The sequence below is a fragment of the Ambystoma mexicanum genome, chromosome 9 (assembly GCF_040938575.1).
Source record: "Ambystoma mexicanum isolate Mex_15411 chromosome 9, UKY_AmexF1_1, whole genome shotgun sequence".
NCBI lineage: Eukaryota > Metazoa > Chordata > Amphibia > Caudata > Ambystomatidae > Ambystoma > Ambystoma mexicanum.
This window is the reverse complement of record NC_090931.1, coordinates 387,458,103-387,479,037: the sequence shown is the minus strand read 5'-3', so window position 1 is coordinate 387,479,037 and position 20,935 is coordinate 387,458,103. Positions and strand designations below refer to the sequence as shown.

Genomic DNA, 20,935 nt, shown 5'->3' with positions numbered 1-20,935 from the left:
TAGAGCTTGGGACCCTTCCTCACTCTTCGCGTGAGGCCAATGTCATTCATTTACACAAATCAGGAAAACCACCAGACGAATGCGCCTCGTATCACCCGATCTCCCTGCTCAATCTGGACAATACAATTCTTGCTAAGATCCTGGCGAATAGATTGATGCCCCTGATGCCTGCCCTAGTGCTAGCAGACCAGGCAGGTTTCATACCTGGCCACAATACGACCTTCGGCATCCGGAGAATGTTTGGAATCATCGAGGCTTTAGACCCTACAGGCCAGGCAATCGCGGTCCTGCTCGATGCAGAAAAAGCATTTGACTCAGTGGAGTGGCCGTTCATGTTCATGGTTCTCACCAGAATGGGGCGGGGGGCCCGCTTTATCAAACTTGTCTCTCTCCTGTACACCGATCCACAAGCTAATATCATAGTGGGCAAGGCAAAATCAGCATCAATAAACCTGCAACGCGGTACGAGACAAGGATGCCCCCTGTCAGCACTAATATTTGCGCTGGTAATGGAGCCACTGGCCTCCAACCTGCGGGAACTACGCCAACAAATGGGACTCACCATCGGCCCACACAAACTCATCGTATCCTTATATGCCGACGACGTACCACTATTCATAAGGGATCCAGAAGTCAATCTGAACCTGGTCATGCGGGAAGTCATCAGATTCGGGGCGGCCTCCGGACTGAAAACCAATCACTCAAAATCAGTCGTCTTCCCACTGACCCGAGACACGAAACAATTCGCCGACGACTTCGGACTCAAGTGGAGAACCTCGGGGGTCCGTTATCTTGGAATCCAACTGTCACTGGACCCACAAGAGGTATTCCGGGACAACTATGAGGAGGTGTTTAAGTCCCTACAGGACAAGGTCACGTGCTGGAAGACGCTCCCACTGACACTCTGGGGCAGAACCTCCTTAGTCAAAATGGTAATGTTGCCAAAATTACTGTATCTCTTCAACAATATCCCGCTGCTACTACCACAATCCTTCTTGAAAAGGCTGAAAAGCTTGGTTCTGGATCTACTGTGGGCTGGCAGACCAGCCAGAGTGGCGTACACAATACGGACGCTTCCCGTGTCCAGCGGTGGTCTAGCCCTCCCTGACATGGAAAAATACTTCTGGGCAGCCCAAGCACAGTACCTCAGCCACTGGTACGCAACGCAAACGATTCGCCCCCATGTACAGGTCGAGAGGGCCTTGGCAACTCCCAACTTCCTGACTGCCGTGGTTTTCAGCCAACTTCCCGTTCCCAACCGCACAATGAACGTGATGCTCACAACATACAAGGTCTGGAAGTCGCTAGCAAATAAACTGGGGGTGCAGATAAGGTACTCTCCCCTCTTGCCAGTCAAGTTTATTCCTGGAATCCCCTCTAACATCAGAGAAAGTGTTTCACCAGTGGGTCGACAAGCTACACATACAATCCCTGGGAGACCTATTCACAGAGGAAGGCTTCCTGACCCCTGACCAAGCCAAACAGAAAGGGGGCAACTCAGCACTGGACGTCTTCCTCTACTTCCGAACTCGATACGCTATGCAGACCCACCTGCCTAGTTTCCCGAGACAGCCACCGACCTGGCAGTTACTGCATGATGTCATTCAAGCACAGGGGGAAGGCAGGCTGGTGTCGCAAATTTACAAAGCACTGACCACCGGGACACCCCCCCCCGTCAACTCTGGAGCGAAAACAAGATGGGAATGAGCGCTAAATGCAAGTATATCGGAGGTTGATTGGGGCTACATTCTGAATCAGACCCAGAAAATTGCACTTAACTCCAGGCTCAAACTTATCCATTTTAATTTCCTCCACCAAACCTATTATACACCGGAAAAAGCTAATAAACACCATCCCGACACCCAGGCCGAATGCAGGAGATGTGGTACTCTATCAGCGAGCTTCATACACTTGGCATGGGAATGCCCTGAAGCAGCCCCATTCTGGAACCGTGTGTTAGACACGACATCCGCAATCGTGGGAGAAGTAGTACAACCGAAATGCACAGCAGCTTTGTTGGGAATGACGAGATTGCTATCCACGCCGTCGAGGAAACTGACCAGAGTCCTACTGACACTAGCCCGCAGGAGAGTTGCCATGGCATGGGGCCGCGGCCCCCCACCTTCCTACACCGCTTGGCGGAAAGACTTACTCTACTACCAGGACACAGAAGCAGATTTCATAAAACTCCTCCCGCTTCACGCGCGCCCGCCTGACATATGGGGCCCGCTGATATCCTTCCTGATAAGTGAGGCGACACCTCCTCAGAGGGACCACTAGACGCTGGGAACACACCCTGATGCAGTCTTAACTCGGGCCGACAGGAACTACCACAGGGTCGCAGGGAGGCTGAAATGATGCACAATGGGGACGATGCGGAGGTGCGGCAAGGGCTGGGGGAGGGACTCGGAGGGGGGGGGGGAGGGTTGGGGCACTGGTTGACGGCGTAAAGTTAAATCCACCCTAATGTGGGTGCGTATTTGTATGGTGTGTTGAAAGACCAAAATTAAAGGTTTTAAAAAAAAAAAAAATAACTCAGCTTCGTGGGACATTTACCGGCTCTTCAAGTTTGGTCATCATTCAATAAAGTTTCATTGCTCTGTTTCAGTTCACATACATTTTACCTTGGTTTACTCACAAAATGGCTTTCCTTAGGTGGGTGTACTCGGTCTAGGCGCAGATGTTGGACTGCACAGTTCACCGATTACAAGTCACGCAACTGACACACCTTACCTGTGTTTGCTTCATGCCACAATTTCTGCACATGCCCTTGATGCTTTATTATTGCTTGGTTTGCCGCTATTAACTTGTATAGCAGCCTTGTTTGCAAAAATCAACGTAGACTTCCCAGTACACATTGTTAGGAAACTTGATTTCAATTATAATTCACTTGACCAAGGCATCTGGCACCCTTTTCCAGGTTTCTTGCATGCAGGTTTCAGTTTCTCAACAATTCTCTTCCTTCAGTACAAGTCTTGCTTAGCTCTAGGCAAGGCGTGTTTGCCTCTAGACAATGTTCATCACTAACTTGCGTCTTGCTAATACTCGTTTAATAATTCTGGGTCCTTTTTTCTCAGAACTTTCATCTGCTCAACATTTCTTAGCTTTCTCTCATATAATTGACAGGCGCCAGGGTCTCCTTGCCTTTGGGCAGACTCACCAGTTTCCAGTCGTGTGTCTGTGGGCTTAGGTGTGGCGCTGGAAAACCTTCAGTTCCTGCTGCTTTGCGGCACCATCCATTCCTGCGGGGTTCCCTTTTAAGGAACATCCCTTCACCGCACTACCTTCCTTGGAGCACTGGTAAGCAATGTCCTTGTGGTCCTGCAGCTGGGAACGCCCAGGGGGCTTCTCTCTGCTCCCAGCATCTCAGTAGCATTCCACAACATCGGTTCTGCTTCTCCTGGCTCACTCGCTAGTCTCGACCTGGCTTCTACCCGGTTCCTGGTCCTCTGCTGTGGCAGCTTCTCTGAGTCTCTGACTCTCGTCCCGTGTCTCGCCGTGTTTCCCAGAGGAAACCGAAGTTCCTCTCTTGGCTTTGTGTCCTCCATTTAAAGTTTCCGGCACAAACTGATGTTACAGAAAGACTAGACCGATCCTTGTCAAACCAAGAGTCTTTCTTCAGTGTTTGAAGCCTCTTCCTCGTCCCAGTACCAAAGCAATGTTCATGTATGTAAGAGTAAATTGGGAAAGGACGTATGGCTCTAGTGTGTCTCTTCTCTGTCCCAGTACCTGAGTGGTGTGTTTTGGGAGATGATCTATGTGAAAAATACGGAAGGGACTGGCAGTAGCCCACAAAGGCCTGGGGGATGTCCGACTCAGGAAATGGGGAATACCGCACCTCACCCAACGGTGCCTCATCCCCACGTCTCCTCCACCTAGGTGATCTTCCCTCACATACCCACCCCCAGGGTCAGGATACAAGAACTAAGGCCTTTCCCTGGCCCACTGGGAGGAGAATATATTGGGGAAAGAAGTGAGGAAGCCCTCAGATTCCTCATACAGTATATTTATAATGCTATTCTGCAATGCTATGTTGACCCTCTATCCACCTTCCTTTGCGTTTTTCTATGCTTCCTTTTGTTCTCGTTTTCTCTTTATTTCGTTTTCTCTCTTTCATTATTTTGCAATGTATTTTCTTCCTTTCTCCCATTATCCTTCTCTTCCTTTCCTCCTTGTTCCTTCCTTGCTTCCCTCTCAGTCCCTCTCTTTGTGTGTCTCTCTCTCTCTCTCTTTATTGCCTTCCTTCTTTCCTTATTTGTCTCATCTCCCCATCTTTCCTTCATGCTTCATGTTTTCTTCATCCTAACCCCCATACCACTGACTAAGGTGAGCAGGGATTGTGGGGGTGTCCTCCGCTCAGTCCCCAGTTGTGTACTGGGGGTCGGGGATTGTGGGCAGTTATGATAAGCGCGAGATTAGAAATACAAGTAAAACAAAAAGACCTAGCAGCGTCAGCACCACCTCACACATGTGGGAGGAACTGACGCTGCAGGGGTACAGGGCAGTCGGCAACGCACACAGAGGTGTGCTGCAGTAATGGTAAGTGGGGGGGGGATGCAGGTTGGGGATTGTGGGACGTTGTATGCAGGCAAAAGTGATCTATCGTGTCGTATTTGGAGTTGACATTTTCATCGGCGGATTAACGGGCAGCGCAGTGATCACATACATTTCTGTTCCTCACTGTCCATTTTTCTTTCTATGCTCTTTTAAATTACATTCCACCTTTCATTCTTTACTTTTTTGTCATTGCAGCTTTCCTCGTTTCTATTTACTTCTTTACTCTTTTCTATCTTTCTTTTTGCACTTTTCCTCTCTATTTTTCTTCCCCTTTCTTTTCCTTTCAGTCTCTCGCCCTTAATTTTCCTTCATCTTTGTTTCCTCTCTCTTTTCCTTTATTATTTCCGTAACCTTTTTTTCTTTCTCTTTCTTTCCTACTTACTTTCTCTCTTCCTGTCTTTTGTTCTCTCTTTGTTCTGTTCTGTTGTTTTCATAATTCTTCCCTTCATCCCATCTTAGCTTCTAACCTTGATGGCATCTTTTCTCCTAGACCACAAGTGCCACAAAGTTTAACTTTGAAGAGGGATGGACTAGCCTACCACCCCCTCCTACTGAAATAAATGGCAAGGAAGAAGGCCAGAAAGCACCGCAATCACCCATTCTATTTAGACAAATTCCCAATGTACACATGATTGACAAATATGTCGAGAGGTATCCCCCTCAGCCAGCCATACCACCGGAGGAACATACAGACCTATCCATGTGTGGATGAAGAACCACAGGTCGTGATTAATGATACCTGTAGGGACAACTTGGACTAAAACACCAAGAAGCCATGTTGCTGATGTCATTAGGGACACCACGACATAGCAGCATTAGACATGAAACACACATGCCATCCGCACTTCGGGACACAAACACACACTCGAATACATGAAGAACATGAGCATGCAGGTCTATACTTTTTTTTTTTAAATCCCCGCAGGTCTATAGTTAGAGGACAGATTCATATACATACTGTCATTGCTTTTATTATTTTTCCATTAGCCAAACGTAGCAACGCAGAAGCTGCAAGAGATAAAAGATCCTGAGCACAGCTTGCAGATGCTTACATGCGAATAACCCTATGGAACTGTAGGAACACCTATGGGACCTGACAAAGCCAAGTTTGACTAACTCATGGAAGTATATTATAGAATGGACACTATAGAAACCGCATTATAAGGTTTAGGAAAATTAAAGCAGGCTCCAGGCCTCAGAGCAAGAGATGAGCTGATTCAGGCTGGACAGAGCAAGATGTGGGAAACAGGACCCACAGCCAAGGCCAAGAGAATCCCCAGACGACAAAGGGCCCAGCTCCAGAAAAGTCTAATACATCCTTGTAATTCAGAGCTGCACAGCTCAACTTTGTGGTCTCCGAACAATTGACGCGGCTGAAGCAGACAATGGACAGTGAGCGGCGGTGGGAAAGGGGCACTGTCCCAGGCCACCAGACAGCGACAACTATGCAACAAGTGTTGAGTGCTCTCCTGATCTGCGCATGAGCTAAGGTGGTACACACAAGTTACAATGCAGACAGATGGTCATTCTTGTTACCCTGAAGAGGTACACAGCGAGCTGAGAACCTTTGTGGATCCCAGGGCTGGGGGTGTCAGCTCTACCCAATCACAGTTTGGTACACTAGGGGCGGATAGCAACGGGCAAGAACAAAGTGCAACAATTTTATAGTGACTTGTGGATGGGACCAGGCCAGCTACCCGACATTGATGGGCCAGTAGAAGGACATCTATAGTGTCCACTATAGGTAGCAGAGTACTGAATACCCAATACGAAGGTCCCAGTTTGTGACATCACGCTGACAAAATTCGGTAGCAAAACCGGCCTGCGAGCCGAGGAAGAGCGAGACGTGCATGGATTTTCCTGTTCCTGTGCTGATCCCTGTTGGTTTTGCCTGTATAAAAACCACAGTTTGAACTTGCTGTTGACAGAGTCCTCCGTGTATCCTGGGAGGAGGGAGTTGGGCCCTCCAAGTCCATGGACCTGGAGCCTCCTTCTGGCATGCATGGGGGTCCTCCCCAACAACTTTCTTGCAGTTGTCGTTATCTGTGAGTTTTTTTTAGAGAATGATGTATTAACAGATGCGAGAAAGTGAACTGAAATCTTTGGAATCTGTTTTCAATAAAGGAACACCAACCTTACTGCCAGAAACTAAATATTATCAGAGCAATAACACCTCTGCCTGCTTTATGACTGTCGGCAAAGTCAATGCAATCCTGCTACCAGGAAGAAAAGAATGGTTAAACATTTTACCTCTGCAGTGAGTCTATTAAATAGGGAAACCGTTCAAATCGGAACACAATCCTTTTAAATTATTTATTAGCACCCGGGGCGGTGAAGCCAGCCATTCAGGTTACTTGGATGGTGCTGAATCTACCAATACAAGCCTGCATTCCAAGCAACCTGATGGCTGCTCCCCTGCGATCTGTCCCCCACACTCTGCTTCCCTCGGTCACAGTTCCTGCCCCTCCCCACACCTCTAACCTTATTGTTTTTGGCAGCGGCTCAACTGCGGCCATGTCTCCAGCCTCCTGGTCCGCCATGGAATTGGAAGAGGGGCTCAGCTTGGAGTCCCGCCATCCAGCTCAGTGGTGGCCACCTTTCCTAACTATTTTGTATGAATGACATCCTGTTCATTCATACAAAAAATCATTGTTGCCAGCACCCCAGGCTTCTGGATTGAAATTCTCAGTGTTTATAAGAATAACACCTGATCTGGTGGGCAGGATCGGGTGGTAAAGCCACTGGGGCCCATCATTTACTTGGGACCTGGACCATTACCACCTGTGTTATTGCCAAATTAGCACTCCGAGAGGTTGTGCCAGCCAATCAGGTTGCTAGAAATGCAGGCTGAATCCAACGATGTAAGCCTGCTTTCCATCCCAAGGCTGCATATTTCCTTTTGGTTCTTGAACAACTGACCACACAAACCCTTGTGTGAGCTGCAGTGCACTAATCCCGAGAAAATCTCAAATTCTCACTTCAGATATTCATACGTTTTCAAGAACAATAAATCATACAGAATCCATTACAATCAATTCAATTTGAAGCCGCTGAGGAGTTAAGGGTGCCTGACCTGTACTGTTTACTGCTGTTTAGCTGGATTCACTGTCCTTTTGCTCTACTGAAGAGCCTGTGCTGTGACATACCTTTTACCCCTATTCAGGTCCCTGCATAGCTGTTCGCCGCTCCGACTCGCGTAAGTCAGCTGGGAGTACCCAGCTGCAGTTTGAAATCGAGTGCGATTCTCAACCATCAGCTGTTTGCCAAACCACGCGCCCACAGGAAGAGGCGTATAAATCTGCGACGCCTTAACCCGTGCGGCGTGAAGCCCGCTGAGGAGTTAAGGGCGTCTGACCTGTACTGTTTACTGCTGTTTCTGCCTGGATACGCAGGATATGCGGTAAGTGCCTGACCCTGTATCATTTTATTAACTCAATAAACCATCTCTCATTTTCAAACTATTTCTTTGCTTAAACAAATTGCTAATGGACTGTATAAAGTCCCGTACGCGCTTACAAGAAAAACTTGAATGAAGAGTCCTTAGCAATTGCAACTAAAAGCACCAAATTATTGGAGCCACACAGAAAGTCCATGCGTAATCTAAACAACATTGAACCAAAGATGGAAGAGTTAACGGCTACTCCATGTATAAATGCTAAATCAAAAAAGGAGAATAAGCCCATTCCGTCAACTACTATAGAGATAGAGTTCCGGCAATATGTCAACCGGAAGATCAAGTGCTACCCCTACTGAAGTTAGCAGGTAGGAATCCTTTGTCTCTTGATCACCAATTCCTTTCTACACCGGATCAACGGAGAGACATTCCATCTACATCAATTCTTGACATTTCACCATCCCGTCTCTTCAACCCCCTAGTCTCTTCTGAAATATTAGACCAAGAGAGCCAACGGATTACATCGCCTAAACTGACTAAATTGACTATTCATCCCCCCTCTGATACTACATCATCTGATCTCTTAAAACAAGCACTTTCCTTACCTGTGCATTCCCAAACACAAAGTGAAAGAAAGTTTCAAACTGTTCACGACGATTCCTGCTTTACACCAAGTCTACAAGAAAGAGCAAGAGCGGCCAAGCAACAATGGCAATCGATGTACTACCCTATAGACTCCACAGAATGCGAGAAAAACAAATCATTGCCTGCTTGTGTAGCTCGCCTTTCTCTTGATATAACGGAAATAGACGCAATTATGGATTCCCAAGAAAAAAGAGCAGAAGTCGTTGGTGAGATGCTTAGTAACATTCCAGACCAAAAAATCAATACATCTACGCCTATTGCAATGAAGGGAATCCACGCGACTATAAACATTTCTCCAAAATCTACTCAAGACTTAACGACTACTCCAGTTAACAACGGAGCCTTAGAGCAAGAACGCTTTTCGTCACTCAAGCAAGTCGACCCCCTGGATAATAGACCTGAAATTCCCGAAAGAATTCCAACGACGATGCTTGACTTTCAGAACACGCTAGTAACAGTGCTATCAGTAGCAATGGTACCCTTCCTAAAAATTCAAGAAGCCATGGTAGACACAACTAAAGACCAAGCAACACTGCTAGCCATGATCATGACTAAACAAACCCAACTAGAAGGCTTCATTGGAACTATACAAGAGCGACTAAATTACGAATCAGAAATTTCTAGGACATGGCAAAGTCGCCTTGCGGAAGTTGCAAGAGTAGACCGAGCAGATAAACAGAATTTAATGGACACCATAACAATAATTACAAAGAAATTGATGGATGAAAAAGTTAAAGCATCCACATGCGAGTACCCAATTTGACCAATTTACCAAACAAACTCAAACCGAGATCTCAGTGCAGGTAGATTTATCCACATCAGATCAGGCTACCCAATACGAAACTCCGTCAACTTCTAAGACCATTGGACCCACCATTAACATCGAGCCTTCCGAATGCTGAACCTGCATGATGTACTCCTTTTGATATTTTTGACTTAACAAAAAAAGGCCATGTGGGAAACCAACCAACGATGGAAAAAAAAAAGACAGGCTCTCGAGCTTTGAGAAAAATGCAATATGTCCAAAAGTCCCTTTCACAAAATGAACCTACAATTCTAAAAAAACTGCTCAAAATTGGCCGACCCAAGAATGTGTTGAACCAAGACTTCCAACCAGAGAAGCAACAACTACTCCAACTCAACAACATGAAACTTTACTACACCCGGAGGACGAACCACTTGATGCACTACTAGCTGTGATCAATCATGAGAAACCTATTCAACCGATAAAGACTCGGCCAGCTGCGCATACCAGCATTTCTGTCGACTCTACTACTCAGATCTCTAATACCCTAGATCCGCAGGACGATCTATTGATAGTGCTAGATAATGCTATGAAACATCTTCTGAAACCTCTCAGATGACCCCAGGTATTCAGAATACCCCGCATAACTTCTCTCGTGTATTCAACGGTGTGAAATGACGATTCTTGGTCGTCAGCAGAATCGCAAAAAAAAGCTACAAGACCATTGACATCCCGTCCAAACAAGATGAAACACCACTCAGACCAAATTTTCTTAATCCGATGAAAGCATCTTTCATATTTAGAGCATCCTTATCACCAATTGTGGTAAATCCGGATGACTCACTAATCATGAATAGATGAAATATTTTGCCTCTATTTAATGTTATCCCACAATTAGCTCAAATCAGTTCTAATGACATTGAGGTGATACATTTTCCTAATAAGACTCTGATGGAAACAGTCCATATTGACTTCTATACCCAAGAAATAATGCAATGTCTTTTGTCTACCAATCTACAGCTAGTAAGATTAGGTTTCAAAACGGAAGAAATTTTCGTAACTAGATCAATGGCCGCTAAAAATTTTATAAACAAACTTGCGATATACGACTCTTATTCCCGAAATAAACCAACGAAACACCTGTCAGAAAACAATGTTTTGAATTTACCAAATAATACTGTTCCAAAGATTGGAGACACCTTTAGGAAAAAAAATCACCGGAAACCTTGAGTCCCCGGCAGAAGACCTACTTATAACAATCAACATGCACTAGGCACCCATCAATTTAGGGCATCCCTCTGTTCTTGGAATACCAGAGGTCACAAACACCTTTTTGATGAAGGATCGGCCACCCTGACAGAAACTGACATCATATGTTGGCAAGAAACCTGGTTGGCAGATGAAATTATCTGCAATGGTTTTATTACTTTGATGAATCCAGCGATTATTTCACACCAAGGTAGAACCACGTCTGGAATGATGATCCTGATGAAAATTGACCCTTCTTGGGCAATAACAACAAAGAAAAATATCCATTCCTGGGCACAATACATTACATCCACATGCCGACCTTCACAATTGACTCTGAATAGAGTCCTGAAACAATTCATCTGACCATCTTTAATATCTACTGGAATCCAACGGCAATGAATGATAATAAATTCATAGACTCAATGGGCCTCATTACGAGGTGGGCAATAAGGGATTACCGGCACCGGTAAGGACACCAGTGCCAGTAATCCCTTACCACCCTATTCCGAGGTCCCTTAGCGGGTCCCTTCCTCAACGCCTGGTTTGGCCAGGCGTTATGGAAGGGACCCGTTAAGGGACTTCAGAGCTAATAACGGGCCTGCTAAAAGCGGGCCCGTTATTAGCTCCATCCCCATTCCCATTGAGCCCTATGGGGGCTCGAATGGGAATGGTTCCCGGAATGGGGACTTACCTGGTCCTCCAAGGTCGGAATGACCTGGTAAGTCCCTATTCCAGGAACACGGACCAGGAATGCGGTAAGGGGGCAGCCATGGCGCTAATAGCACCATGGCTACCTCCTACTTTGTAATGAGGCTCAATATGTGACGGAATTGACACTATTGCCAACTCCTCCAACCAAGCAGAGTTCATCATTGTCAGAGATTTTAACATGCATTTGTACAGTAGAGAAGGAATAAAATTAGATTCTCATATGTTGTCACCTAAGGCAAGAAAATGGACCAAAGAACTAACCATTCGAAACATATCCTTGACTGACCAACCAGTGAACAGGCAAGGTCTGCCCCTCCCAATTTGGTCACGAGAAAAATCTACTTCTATCATCGATTACATTTTCACCTCTGAGGGGATACGAAAATCAATCATCTCAACTGCCAACTAGCCCCAATTTAACAGTGATCATCACCAATTATCAATATCATGGGATACACTACGATCTCAGATCCCACAAATAACTTTACCGGACCTCGAATTGAATAATGGTCTGAATAAACTTTGAATAAAAAAACATCAAATGGCTGGATTAGTCTCAAAATTCGAAGCTTTACTTCTCCAGGACCAACCAAAACTTAACTATGGGTGGATTTTAGAGAATTACCATCAACCACTCCTAAGGCATGGAAAGCCAACAGAACATAATCATACACATCATTTCAACACCGAGATTAAGTTGAAGAAAAAACTTAATCACAAACTAATGCAACTACTAAAAAAGCAAAAAGAACCAAACTTTGAAGTCGAAATAAATTCTATAAAATCAATAAAATCCATAATGCAACACAATGATGCAGAAGCGATTTTAGTGGCCCTTAAACAGAAAAACACAAGACATCTGTGGCTACTACTAAATGAAGCTTCCAAAGCAACACATATGACCCAAGAAGTAGAAGCCCATGCATGGACCGAACACTTCACTAACCTATACAAACCTAATGCAGACATTCTGACAACCCAAGTGGAGAACGGAGATGATTCCTGGAACCTCAGTTGGGAAAGAGAAGATCTTATAAAAACCATCATGGCTCTCAATCCACCCCGAGCCCCGGGTCCAGACGGACTATTGAACGCCAATCTAAAATCAGCACCAGAAGAATGGGCTGCCTTCTTCTCCCAACTGCTCATACTTATTGAAAGGACACAAGAAATTCCTCGAACCTGGACCCTGGCAATCCTTATTCCCATTTACAAAGGTGTTCATAGAAAAAACCCGGAGAACTATAGACCTATAGCGCTCCTAGATCCCCTAGGAAAATTGTTCGCAGGATACCTCCTAAAAAAAGTCAACACCTGGGCGGCGGCGAATGGTGAGCAAGAAACAAGACAAACTGGATTTGTTAACAAAATAGGAACCAATGTTAACTTATTTCTGTTGTATATGATAAAATTTGAAGCAATCACTAAGAAACAACAGGTATATGCCATCTTCATAGATCTAACAATGGCATTTGACTCTGTCAATAGGCAAAAACTGTGGAATAAACTAGTATCATGGGGCTGCCCTCCCTCCATCCTTAATCCAATAAAACAACTGTACTCCAAAACCTCTATCTCAGTATGGCTAACTCATTACGGTGTAGTAACCAAACCAAACTCTACTTGGAATTGCCTGAAGCAAGGGTGCCCACTGGGTGCCTGCCTATATCACTTGTATACTTCTGATTTTGGGGAAAGGATCAAAGATACATCTGTGAATCCTCTGAAGATTAATAATGAACCAATCCAAACCCTAATATATGCTGATGATATTATCATTCTGGATAAAACTGTGTCAGGTATACAAAGGACACTAGATAAGGTTCAAAACTTCATTGTCAAAGGTTTCCCCTTTTCTCACCTGTTTTCTCTGTTTTGCGGAGTCCTTTGGAGGGGTTTTCTTTCGAGAAGTTCGGGCATTGTACAAGCCCGCTCGGCTGTCTTCGGATTCCAGGATTCGTTCAGCTTCTTCGTCCGGGATCTAGGAACTCCAGGAAGCTTGGAATGGAGGCAGCACACAGAGGCGGTCTGCGTGGAACGCAGAAGAGACAGGACCAAGGAAGGTAGTAGGAAAGGAGAAGGAGGAAGGTCCGGGAACCAGGAAGCAACACAGTTCAGGAGAACGAACTACGGAGCACGTCAGGCCACAGCTATCGGTAGCGTTGAGACGCGCGGAACCGCAGGGGAGTGGGTAATTTCTAGAACGTGCTGCATAGGACGTAAAGGTCAATAGACTGTGTTCATGTATACGGCCATGTTGGGTGTACTAGAGCGAGTAACCCCCGATGTGCCAGGGACCAGGAAGACCAGAAGGGGCGTGATCGATGGATCATGACATTCATGAGAGAAAACAAGCTGCAAATAAACACCAATAAAACTAAGCTAATGAAACTCACGACCCAAAAAAATAAGAACCAACACAACTTAAAGATACATCTAGAAACTAAAACGATTGTGACAATCAAGGCACTTAAATACCTAGGTGCAATGATCAATCCTGCTCCAAACGAACAAGAATGGAAAGAACACATCGAGGGAAAAGCAAGATCTCTTGCCAGACAAGGTCGTTTCTTTCACTTAAAGTTTGGAACATATTCAATAAAAGCCACAATTGCCCTATATAAACAAAAAGTGGTTCCTATCCTCATTTATGCCAGCGAAACATTGATCAACCAACAAACAATAAAGTGGCCCCGCTATGAGGCGATATTTTGGAGGAAAACATTACCTCTTCCAATAACATTTCCTATGCCAAGAATCTGTTTTGAACTGGCACTTCAATCTTTGCAATCTATTGTTCTTTGGAAACAAATGGATCTCTACAGGAAAAAAGAGACATGTACAAAGACTTTTTGGGAATATCCCAAAAACAAATGAACACAGAAGAAAGATGGGCCAACTTATTAAGAGGACACGACAAATGCCTAATTTTCACAGTAATCAAATTTTGGATAGCGATCAACAAAGACAGTAAACTGTATGATTTTGAAATCTAGTTACATAGTTCTATTTTAAAATTGTCAATTAATTGCAAAATGAAAAGTTTGTAAAATCAAATCATTTTTAATAAAAAAAACATTTTTTGCATCAAAATAAACAAGACACATTTATTTCATAAGTATTTCAAGTGATTAAAATAATGTTCAACTTGGTTACGAGTCCTTGTTTTTCGGCAACTAAACCTTTAGGGCTATTAAAATTTGAGAAGCCTTCATCTAACTATAGATATTTGCAAGTTCTGTTTTTCACACTCCAATTTCAACAACAATGGCAGCTCCAGGCCATATGCATAATTTAAACCAAAAAGTAATATCACAGGAAAGAAACAAGGTAAGATGGAATGAAGGAACGAGAAGGAAAGATGAAATGAAGACAGAAAGAAAAGAAAGAAAGGAGGAATTAGAGAAATAATTATGGTATTACAAGCTTAAAGAAAGTAAGAGTGAAAACATAGATGGAATGAAGGAAAGGAATGAAGAATGAAAGCAATACACGAAGAATGAAGGCAGGAAAGAAATGAACATTGACTGCAAGACGGAAAGACAAGATGGAATGAAGGATCGAATGAAAAGCAAAGATAAAGATGGAATAAAGTAAAGGATTGCATGAAAACAAGACAGCAAAGTGGAACAAAAGAAAGAAAAAAAGAGGAAGGAAGAAAGACAATGAAAGATGGAATGAGAAGGAAAGAAGAAAAGCAAAAACCAAGAGGTAATGGGCAAAGGATACATGGAATAAAATGAAAGATGAAAAAAGAAAATTGGAAATGAAAAAAGGAAGAAAAAAATCAGTTTTGAGGAAGAAAGAATAAATGTAATAGAAAAAGAAGAGAAGGAAAGGGAAGAAGGGCAGATGGAATGAAAATAAGGTGGCACAAAAGAAGGTCAAAATATCATTAAAGAATGCTTCTAAAAATGTAAATTTTAAAATTGATTCGTTGCATTTCGGAGTTGAAAATTGCTGCCTATAATCAAATCCACTCGAAATGGAACATCAGCCATTTGTTCCCATCGTTATAAAAAGTGGCTTGCAGTGATCAGGTGTGTCTATGGATACTTTGTTACAATAGTCAATGTTCCAAGAGAGCCGCCCCAGAGGCCAACTGGGGGGTTCATTTTTGGGGCTAGTTAAGATTTTTCCAAGTATGCATATGGCCTCTGAAGTTTTCCTGGCAATTACTTCAATATTTCTTTAAAAGAAATGTTAAGGCAATACTCCTTTAATAGGCTCGAGCATAGTAAGGATCTTTAAAGCAGGCTAGAAGCCATTCACCCTTGTTACAGATCTCTACTCCTGGCATTATTGTCATGAGTACACAGGCAAAGTAACTGTGGTACGAATGCTTTTTTCCCCTAAGGAAAAGATGCCTTTTTGCACATACAAAAAACTACAACCAAGATGGACAGCAGGAAAACTGGAAATGGAGCTCTTGGAAGAATCCCTTTTCTGTTTTTGCGGCAACCTTGAGTAATGGCAGTTGTACTGATGGTGACAGAGGAGTGAAGGCTCACCTCTCAGGTGGTTGAAGGTCTTAACACGTCTCAGGCTCTAAATCTTAATACTGGTCACTGAACTTCAAGGTCTCATCACATGGCGAGCTCCAGGTCTCAGCACCTTGCATGGTCTAGGTCTCAGAACCTCTTGGGCTGCAGGCCTCAGCAATTTTTTTTTTCGGGCTCCAGTATCACAGAACCTATCAGGCTATAGATCCCAGGACCTCCCAGGCTCCATGGCCTAGAACCTCTCCAGTGCAAGGGCTCTCCAAATTCAGTATTCCTCGGGCTCAGCTGAGGCCCTCCTGCTCTGTTGCCCAGAGGACTACTACCGAGCAGGGTTTAAGCCACCATAACAACCTTCCCCCTTTTGAATAGGTGGGTTTCTCCTTACTGTTTGATTTTAATGGTAACCTCGGACTGCCTCAGTCACTCCCCCAAAGGGAAATCAGTCTTCAGCAGGAAGTTATAAAATAGCCTCACCCATCTCCCTCTCTTGGCACTGCTTCAGAGGCACAATAGAGCCTTCTACCATATGTAACTTCCCTTCTATAGGATGTCCTGATGACTGAGGGACTACAGCACTGTCAGAGCTCTCCCGCTCATCCACTCTCGACACCACTATTGTGCTGGCTGTCCTTGTTGTCTTACTGGTAAGGCTTGGTTTTGGCAGGCTGTGTGCGGATGGAATGTCAGTCTGCCTCCCTAGGATGAGGTCCCCTATGGAAAATGTCTGCACAGTCATGCCTTTCTGAGAGGCTTGAAAAACAAAGCAGAGAAGCATTTGGAATTTCTTCACAGAAGTATGAATTGTTGCAGAAGAGGACTCTACGTTAAGTGTGGGGGAAGCCAGGCAAAGTTCAGTCCACCATTTTTGTATTGGATTTTGCATAACACAAACCAAGTTGGGCGACAAAAGAGAACTGGTCTACAAGTGGATACAGTGAGAAGCTACAATGTGGATGCAATTTGAAGAAGATATTAAGGGTACAGTTAGATGGATAGGGGAGAGGATATACAGAGGCTTGCAGGTGGGGGGTGCAGGTTAGAGAGCAAAAGGTGGCTGCATTCTTGATTAGAAATGTTCTGCAGATTATATCGATCCATGAGATGTTCTTTAAAGAACTGAAACGAATTGGGTGTCGTTCAAAAGAACGGTGACAACTCTGCATCTCCAGGTCCCAAGGGTCATTGTCACAATTATCGTAGTACTTTGAGGAAACTGATGTGGACTTCCGGCACTAAAGCGGTCCTTTGACTGCTCCTCGCACTGCCTAAACACTGACTTAACTGGCCAAAGAACAGCTCAAGTTATGGTTTGAAAACAGGAAACTTACATTGCTGCTCTATCGACCATAGCTCGGATCAATTGCATCAGGTAACTTGCAAGAACAGAACAGGAACCACGAAGCCATAGGCGCATATCTGTTACCACCTAAAAGAGAGCCTTTATCAGAAGTATTCTTTCACAGTCTGTACTTTTTCCCCCAAAACAGCATTTATTTATTGCAAGTTGTTTTTCCATTGATCATATTCAACTTAATACTGCACATAATACTACAAATTGTAGCATCCTATAGAACAATCCACAATGTATATCACTTGTCAGAAAGACTGAAAAGTTAAGCCCAATGTTTAATGATATTTTAGTATTGTTAATGTTTTATAATGTTCACTTGGTTTTAGTTTGCAAATCCAAAGCAAGCATTATTTATTTTACTTACCTTCTCCCTTTCTATTAGCTTAACGTTTTTAATGCACTATGGACATATTTATATGCATCCAGAAATAGATTTTGCCCATAAATCATACTTTTGAAACTCAGTGGGTGAGTGAAAGGAAATAGTCTCTTCACCTCCAGGTAAGCATTTCTTTACATTTGGCTCTGTGCTGGAGCTTCACAAGATCCTAGCAGCCAAACCTTGACCAATTGCTTTAAACAAACCTGCATGATGTTAATGTCACTTTGAAATGGGACACAACCCATCACCACTGATCCCTCCTATGTCTTTAAGAAATATGCCTACTTTTATATGTCTAGTGGTAACCATTTCAAACTTTTCCAGTAATGTTAACCTCTGTACTTTTATTTTAAACCTGTGGTCTTTCTAGCTGTAATTGCCGAATTTGGGATGAACTACCACAAGTACTTCCAGATCAGTCACCCCTGCCCCCATCTTCTGGCAATTTTTAACATTCCATGTAAAAGCAGACGTTGCACGGGGTGGGAGCAATGTCGTCTTCAATGCTATTTTTTTTTTTACAAGATTTTGGTTAGCCCAAGCTTTGACTCCTTCAAGTACATCACAGTCAAATACAACAACCTTAATCCTCAATTGTGTATGAAGTTGCATACCCTGCCCTGAAAAGGGTCCATTCCTTGCCAAGAGATCCATTAGAGCTAGTCCAGTGCTGCCATATTAACTTTCAACAAGCTTGCATAAGTAGAGACAATTATCTGTGCCAATAACTTCCTTAATTGTTTTGCTCAAAGGGTGATAGAAGACTCGGAAAAACTAGCCTTCATCCAACTGATGGACAAAACAAGCCACAACAAAACCAGCACGTCGTCCTTATGTTCCTCAACACCAAGGTCTCTGCCACTGTTTATCTGCCACTATCCAATTCTGACTCTGCCAAAATAGTCCTTGGAGCGAGTAAAAGCCGAGAAACTGTGGCTGCCGTAAGGGGACACAAAAATAATTTTCTGTACAATAAATGGTTGACTGAGGCCCTTCTGAGCCTGAATAGCTGAGATTGAGCCTTCAAAACTCCTTTGGAAAAAACAAACACCCCACAGAGAAAAGCTTGCTTTCCCAACTAATGGGCCTCGAACAGGCCTCATTGAAGGCAAGGAAGTACTGTTTCAAAGATCATCTGTTCGGTATTTAAAACTCCTCGAAGGAACTATTCTGGGTCTACCAGGGGTTAGTGGGAAACTGACCTCCAACCTGCAATGCTGCAGTATCTTTCCACCAATTGCCCAATAATAACACCTTCGGGGCACAAAATGTGCACTCACCACTAGCCTCTGGCTAGTGATAATAGACTCTTGGCGAGTAAGAAAGGGTGTGCTGTGTGCATATGCGGAATTGAGGTAGCAAGTGACTTGTCATAGCTGGCAAGTAGCTTGCAATTTGAACTGTGTCCATTCGAGGAACTCCATAGGCTTGCTATTTTCGCTGAATTATTCTGTATGTTAGGATATTTTTTATTCTTTTATTGTTCCCAAATGTCAGATGGCGCAGCATGCACTATCTGTGTAAGTAGGAAAAAGGGGGTCTGCTTTTGGTAGACTCAAGCATTCAGACCTCTTTGACTATTATTAAGGATTTGCTAGATCCCTCACGAATATCACTGGGGCACATGTTTCTGGGTTTTCCTTTTTGCAATCTTGTTCTTTGGGCCAAATGGCTCAGTTGAAGTGATTAAAGGGTGCAGCTGACAAAATGCATTTATGTTGTAAAGGAGTAATGCGGGTCGTAAAAACACAAGTAATCGACCTGGTCACCCTGTTTAGGTTTCTGGGCCTCATTCCTTGCCCTTAACCTTACCATATTTCTAACTCAGTGATTGCTATAGTTATTAGGGTATTTATTGAGCACAGACCTAGCTTTCGGGAAGCAGTGGAGCACTTTCCATGTCATAGGGATCCACCTGGAGCTATGCAAGTCTCAGCACCGTTACCTTTTATGACAACCGCTTTTGTTCAATTTTGTGATTGCCCTTCAGATGTATGTTCAGTGCCTCCCAAAAGTGAAAAATGCCCTGCCGTCTCCTACTCCTAGACGTATCAGCGATAACTTTGGACTTCCAGACAGAGGGCATACTTACTCTTTTCCTTCCTCTAGCCCCCAAAGACGGATCTTGCTGTTTGGAAAAAGATGTCAGGGACTTCCATTTGCCCAAATAAGAGTTCACGGGTAGTGGTGTTTGCCATGATACAAACTATGTAAAGAAGCATGTGTGTTGGAGATTGCAGTGCAATGTAGGTGGGCTACTTGTGTTTGTGGAAGGCCCACGTTTCATTACAGGAACCGGTGTGAAACAAGGACTGAACCAGGAGACGCAAGACATATGGAGGTAGTGTACGCAGTGGAGCACATACAGTGAAGGAATGAAGAGAGATAGTGGAATGGAGCCAATAGGAAATAGGTGCCGTGTGTTTGCTCTATGCAAGTGAGAGGAGATAATGTCAATAGGAGCATGTTCATTACTTTTAATTGCCAAGAGCACACGCCCAGAATAGATGCACTCTGCAAAACTACATTTCCTTGTTTAACCCTATAAAGGGAAAGGCCTTGGTTAGTGCACTACACATGAAATCAACTCTTGTTATACCCCCACCCTCCTCCTTCAAAAACAATGAAAATCCTCTGGAGCGTGAAAGGAGGCGTTAAGATAGGCATAACTGTATTCGCCTGACTTTAGCACCTCCCTTTACACCCCAGGGACTTTAAAATGTGTCCCAAAAAGACTAAATCCCTGCTTTCAGTAGCATGATGCCAGATGCCAAAGAGGATGGTGTTAAGATGGATTTCTGAACTCTGACCTGGTGGCCAGAGGTTCAGAAGGCCAGCCTAGTTTCTTGGAAGAGCGTAACATCTGGACAAGCCACCTATGGCAGGTGGTCAACAATAAGTCTCAGGAGGGGTGAGGGTGACTGAAGAACCTCAATGAGCACACAAAGCAAGGACACTTAAAAATTACTCCAGACCGGCGTTTTATCAAAAATAGACACATTTATTACAAGGCCTTTGTAACATACAGCATAGAAAAAGAATCACAGTAACCCTAGGTAAACCAACACTCTCAATACAATGTATATACAAGACCATTGAGGTCCAAAGGGTTAAATGCACGAGATATGTCAACAACCTAGATGGGAAGGAAAAAGGCAGTGCAGATAATCTTTAAGCTTAGTCCGACATCGAAAATACACCTAACTAAGAGGCAGTCCAAGCCCTAAGAAGAGGAGCCTTGTGCTCAATAGTACATGCAATGCAAACGAACGCGGTTGTTCCAATGGGCAGAACAGGGTCTCTTCAGGGGTCTCTAGCAGTTCGGGAAGGTGGATGAGGCGATGCAGAACAAGTTCCCACTATTCAAGAAGGACCTCCACTTGAAGGCAGAGGCAGT

The 20,935-nt window shown here is 44.1% G+C and overlaps 1 protein-coding gene across 4 annotated transcripts in view; it reads right to left on the bottom strand.

Annotated features, from left to right (window-relative positions):
* Positions 1–20,935, bottom strand: part of ASL (argininosuccinate lyase) — a 280,073-nt gene that overhangs the window by 138,385 nt on the left and 120,753 nt on the right. For all 4 annotated transcript variants that reach the window (XM_069614866.1, XM_069614867.1, XM_069614869.1 and 1 more), the window contains one exon: positions 17,134–17,231. In XM_069614866.1, coding sequence (XP_069470967.1) covers positions 17,134–17,231 — 98 coding nt within the window. The remainder of the gene's footprint in view (positions 1–17,133; positions 17,232–20,935) is intronic.